Source organism: Corvus moneduloides, chromosome 3 (genome assembly GCF_009650955.1).
Source record: "Corvus moneduloides isolate bCorMon1 chromosome 3, bCorMon1.pri, whole genome shotgun sequence".
Lineage (NCBI taxonomy): Eukaryota > Metazoa > Chordata > Aves > Passeriformes > Corvidae > Corvus > Corvus moneduloides.
In genome coordinates this window covers 102,036,091-102,042,090 of record NC_045478.1, presented here as the reverse complement: position 1 = coordinate 102,042,090, position 6,000 = coordinate 102,036,091, and the positions used below count along the sequence as shown (strand labels likewise).

At 37.2% G+C, this 6,000-nt stretch overlaps 1 protein-coding gene across 1 annotated transcript in view; it reads right to left on the bottom strand.

Moving 5' to 3' along the window:
- Window positions 1–335: 335 nt before the first annotated feature.
- LYPLAL1 (lysophospholipase like 1) overlaps window positions 336–6,000 on the bottom strand; it is a 29,327-nt gene continuing 23,662 nt past the window's right edge. The window contains exons 4-5 of the mRNA XM_032103014.1: window positions 1,340–1,455; window positions 336–739 (exon numbers count right to left, since the gene is read on the bottom strand). Coding sequence (XP_031958905.1) covers window positions 500–739; window positions 1,340–1,455 — 356 coding nt within the window. The 3' untranslated portion in view covers window positions 336–499. The remainder of the gene's footprint in view (window positions 740–1,339; window positions 1,456–6,000) is intronic.

Here is a 6,000-nt window from a genome sequence, read left to right as displayed (position 1 = left end):
AACTGAAGCCAATACAGTTTTTCTCACCAAACTTGAATAGATGCATGCATTTCCACAAGTAATACTGCATTATTTTAATAACTGGCCTTTTTGTTGCTGTAATGCCATTAGAAACAGCCACGCTGCTGTCTATTTTTCTATCTCAGAACACCTCCCTGCCCACCCCCACTCTCCAAAAAAAAAAAATCTGGGACATTCAGAACAATGCTTCCTGAATATTGCTTTGATAATTTTGGAATGGTTTTAATATTATCAGTCATTATTTTTTGTAGACTGATGTGTGCTGAAAAACTGGACAAGAAAACAGAAAAAGAAACCCATACAATAAGGCGAGGTTTAGTGGTCAGCACCATCTTTTCACCACTTAGGTGAACTTTATGGAATATAAAAGTGTTTACTTGAAGCTGTGCTTACATAAGGGATATGGGACACCCACATATATATGTCACACATGATTTTAAAACTACAAAAATCAGACAGTATGAGGCCGAATCTTCATTTATTCATTTGCCTTTGGTGCTTCAACAGGCAATTTCTTTACAATCCAGGATTTTAGTTTCTCTATTTCAGTTCTGTTCAGCTCATGATTGAGGTTTGGAAAAGTATGAAGTGATGCTGATACTCCCAGGGACTTTAACATCTTGTTGGTCTCTTCACCCCATGAGTAGAGAACTAGTTCATCAGCAGTTCCATGGCACTGAAATAATTCTGGAAGAGCACTATCATTTCTTTTCAAAGCCTAGATGGAAAGGAGACACTGTCAGACATACTGCCAAAAATTTTAAAAGAATATTTACAATTACATGGTGACAACTTATATAGCATTGCACTTACTAATCTACATTTTAGGGGTCATATTGTACTATATGGAAGTAAACAAGGAAATACTGGAAAAAAAAGCCCTTCAAATTCCAATATGGTAACTCTTGACAAATGATAAGGTTTACCTTAAGGTCTATACCTGTCTCCAAGTAAGAGAAACAGAAAAAATTCTTGACAGCAAATGGAGCTCATGAGTATTATAATGCATCACAAATTTTCGAAGAATAGTTATGCTTACACAGACTCTTTAACAACTACGGAAAACTAGCAAAGCATTTCATTTGTTAATCTCCTTGTACACTTTAATAATTGTACTGTCTGTGCAAAAAAGCTCAACAAAACATCATTTAAAGACAGCTTTAAAGCCTCACTTCCCTGATTATTTATTTCCAGGAAATGGCATAAGTTTAGAATATGAATCAACTACCTCAGATGAATAAACATGTATATTGGATTTTAATCACCACATTTTCCATGTAGCTAAGCAGGTTTTCTATAACACCTACTACACACTCACCTGGTAAACAGCAGAGTCTTTATTGAGAAAACTAGATAAGGCAAAGACTCCTGCCAAATCCTGATGAAACCTATATGCCAAATGCATTGCCATTCCACCTCCCATCGAAAAGCCTCCTAGGGTGCAACAAAAGAAACAAAGATTGGATTTTTCTGTAAGTCTTTGTAAACCAGTGTTCAATTTATCATCTTCAGAGTTGTTTCTTGTATAAATAATACAGTAAAAAATGTATCTTAAAGGTTACAATGATCTTAGAATCACTGAATCGTTTAGGTTGGAGAAGACCTCTAAGACCATCAAGCCCAACCTATGACCCAATACCACCTTGTCAAGTAGACCATGGCACCACGTTCAGTTGTTTCTTGCACACCTCCAGGGACAGTGACTCCAGCACCTCCCTGGGAAATCCATTCCAATGTTTAACAACCTTTCTATGAAGAAATTCCTTCTGACGTCCAACCTGAACCTCGTGCGGCAGAGCTTGAGGTTTAATTCAAAGCATGATGCAATTAAGACAACTGGAAAGCTGAAGTAGTGCTGAAGATTCATTACTGAGAGAGGCGAAAAAGGAACAGCCAAAATGCCATTACTTGAGAAGCCATTTGTGTATGGTCCCTACCAGGCAGCTGAATACTGTGGCCATACATACTCTGACATTAAGGAAGTAAAACTTAGGAACAGGTAATTCTCACTGCTTTTGGTATTCAAGTTATTTCTCCCCTAGGCTAGCAGCACTCACACTAGATCATGAGATAGAAAGATCTCTATTGTACATAATCAATGAGCATTCACACTTAAACTAGGACTGAGGATATTTTTGATGTTACACCTTGGGATATTTTATAAATAGGGAACAAATGCAATGTACTCCCCCTGAGCTCTAACAGGATCTCTGAATTAATGGCCTTCTGTGATCCATATGTCTCTTCAACTGCACTAATTCCTTACATAAGATAATTCCTCAGGGATGATTTTTACATGACAAATACTTATTCATTAGGAAAGAAATCCAGACTACCACATTACTTCACAGGGACACAGTACACAGGCCATTATATTGACTGTATCCAGATAATGACTGGAGTGATGTTTCCTTTAGTTTCTTATGTGGAATCTGATCATTTATTTCATTTCCTTTTGATCACTCTGAAGAATGCTGTCATCCCAAACCCCAGAAGAAGCACTTCTACTCTAAGAGACCATTTTGCATTTGCTTACAAATAAATACAGACAATGCTTTGACAACATATAAAATGAAGTCCATTTTAAGTATTTCAGATTACAGGAAGAAAAGCTGCATTGAAAAGTCATTACTAGTTTGTAAATGATTTAATCTTAAAATTTTGTACCCAGTTAGTCACAATCTGGCACACTGTCTGCAATTACTCACCAGCAGTCTTTGACAGTGCAGTCACCTTCTGTTTAGAAGAATATTAGGTAATGGCTCTATTATGTGGCTCATACTACTACAAGAAAATGCAATACAAAGGCCTAGCTCTTGGAATTTGATTTGCATGGGAATACATGAAGTTTATCACCTGATACCACAACAATTTTCAAGTAAATGCTGTGTGGCAAATGCTTCAAAAACAACAATTTGAATAAGCATTTATAGCTGCAGACTATTCTTTTCAATTACAAGAAGCATTTCAATAAAAGTGTATGTTTGACTTAACACATAAAAGACATTCTCAGTCAAGAACTTCTACAAGAATTCAAATTTTGGATGAAGGAAAAATAAGAGGCAGGTACAGATACTACACAAAACAAAGGTATGAAATGACAGAATGTAAACAAAACACAAAAGTACATGTATACAGATGATCTCAGCACGAAGAATACATAAACTGTACAGCATTGCTAAGCAGATTGTGTCAGGAGTGTTAGACAAAATCAAAATGACACAGCAACATCTAATCCCTAGATGGGCAGAACACTGCAATCTCTTCACCCATCTACTTCCCTACTTGAGACCAATCTACTTCCAAGACACACAAAGACTGTGCACAGAAGTTCAGAGTTTGCCAGTAAGTTTTAAATAAAGAAGTATGTTCACTTGCAGTTTTCCCCTCATACATATTTTAATGAGAACTGTGATTAATGCTTCAAGACAGTTAAACAGGGTTAGCTCTACAATGCTCAGGATGCCAGCTCAGGAAAGTACCTAACTCTTTGTGTTAACTTCCCTGACTCACAAAGGAGGTTTATGTGCAGGCTAAAAGGGGAGCACACACAAAACAGACACAATTATGTAAAATACTTTCAGTTGCAGAGAAAACTCACTCAAGGATGCATTTATGACCTCAAATCTGCTTCAGTGTAGTGCTGATTTTTAGGTAATGCCCCTCTGCAATAAGAAGAAAGCTGCTTGCAACTCACTTTGCTAGTTCAGAAAGATCTGCTGAAATCACACAGTCATCACACTTCCAAATTAAAGAATTTGAATCAGAAGGAAACTCCCATGCAATACTTTACTAAAGCGAAAACATTCTTTTTTGGAATATAATCTGTAACTATGTTAAGGTAATCTCAGCCACAGGATGATGTAACACAGTGTGTGAACAGAAACTGAATTTCTCATAAGGAATTTATTCCTGATTGAATAAAACAGAAACCCTCATCACAGTTGCCATTTTTCAGTGATAAAGAATTCCTTTCAGAGCTTGCAAATGGCCTTAGGAGCCTTTTAAACAAACCTCCAGCTCACTTTTGCTAAAGAGCTTGCTTTGTATTAATTTGCTTCACATTTGTATTTGTCTGAAATGATAACCTGGTCCATGATGACACTTGAACATTATATGGGGTTCAGGAAACCAAGTATTTGCCTACTGTCAAACTTCAGCTTTGTTTGTATTTCATCCAACAATGTCTGTGTTTGCATCTCAGAAAAGACTATTCTCCAGCACAAGGGTTTCTTTATTTTTGTCTCTCCTGTCCTGTATACCTAAGAGGATGCTAAAAACTGCCTTCTCCCCCATGCTTCACTTTAGTGGCTGCATTGAGCTATTCCTGAATTCAGAAAGTTCTTTAGGTGCCCAATCTTCTTTACAGAAAAAACAGCTCTCTAACAAACACAGGTTTGACATTGCCAAGTGCATTCTGAGTCATACAGATATGACTGTAAAATGCCTTGGTCCATTTGCTATAATGATTATGGAAATAGGAAGCAACAAACATCACTTTTTCACTCTTTTTGGTAAAATTTTAACATGTGCTCAAAGCTGTTTGCCACACAAGAAATCACAGCCATGGGGACCAAAAATATTTATGAATCATACCTAGTGCACAAATTTTGAAGAAAAAAAAGAACAGGAGAAGCTAAATCCCAGACTTTGATGAGATTAGGATTTGGACTTGGGTGTAGTTTGGGGTGTTTATTTTAAGCAGTATTTCTTCTCTAGTCTCTCTGTAGTAGTTGTTCTTCAACTTTCCTGTATTTCTTCAAATTTGTCAGTACAGCTTTGGTAACCAAGTGGCAAGAAATGAATCCTACAGCACACAGTGCCTGTGCCAGCACAGCACAAGACAAACACTCTTCCATTGTATAAGGCTACACCAGCACAGTTAGAAATTGTCTTGGCCTGTTCTGTTGTTATCACAATACATTACACACTCTTGCCTCCTTTTCGTTCCACTCTCACAGCGTTTTTCATTCGCAGTTTCTCCTTTTTTAGTGTTTCAACTTAGAGTTGCTTTAATCAGTTTGTTATCAGGAATTTCTCCCCAAAGCTACATTTCAGTTTACTTTCCCGTTTCTCTGGGGACTTTGTGATTTACCTTCTATTAATGGTAACAGCACAACCTTGTTCTACACATCATCTACAAAGAAGCAGACTTTCTGTTTTGACCTTCCCTTTTCATCAATGAATGGAAGTATTATATACATTTAACAGTGGTCACAAATGAATATCAGCAAAGAGTACAAATGCCAGTGGAACAGCAAATTCCCTTCTCCACAGAACGCCCTGAACACTGCTTCTGTGTTAAGTGCTCAAACATGTACTTTGTCTCAAGTGAATTTCCTCACAGCTGTGATTTTCTCCTTTTAATCTCTTCATGAAACTTCACCAAACAAAAACCTTGCACACCAGCAATGAATGGTTTCCACCTTTGACAGCCTTGTTATTCTGTTTGTTACTTAGTCTTTACAAGAGCAACAAACTTGAGAGTCTTTACAAGAACAAAGGCAACTTCCCTTGAGTGGCTCAGCCACTTGCTCTTGTTGAGAACATGAATCAATTTGCTCCCCAACCTTCCTACCAGTCAAAACACATTTGGAAATGCACATTTAAGTGGTACGAGTTTTACCACTTTCTTGTAAAAACAAGTGTACAATTGTTTCTAACATATCAACTCGCAGTAAAACCAGAACCAGTTACACTTTTATTTTCAACTATTATGGGTAATAGAGGGGAACCCAACATGTGTACCAAAGGAGTCGTAATTTTTAGCTCTGGAAGGAAAATAAAATCCATGAAAAGTCTCAAATCAATTTTTATTAAGGTGTTACTCTGCCAATCTATTGCTTACTTCAGGTACCCAGTGTGTTTTCTTGGTTGCTTCTAGAGAGGATGACAGCACTGCCCCGCTGCAACACTCACCTGTCATTTTTACAGTTAGCATAACTGCACAACATGGGAAAAAGGAAGAGAACAACCTAT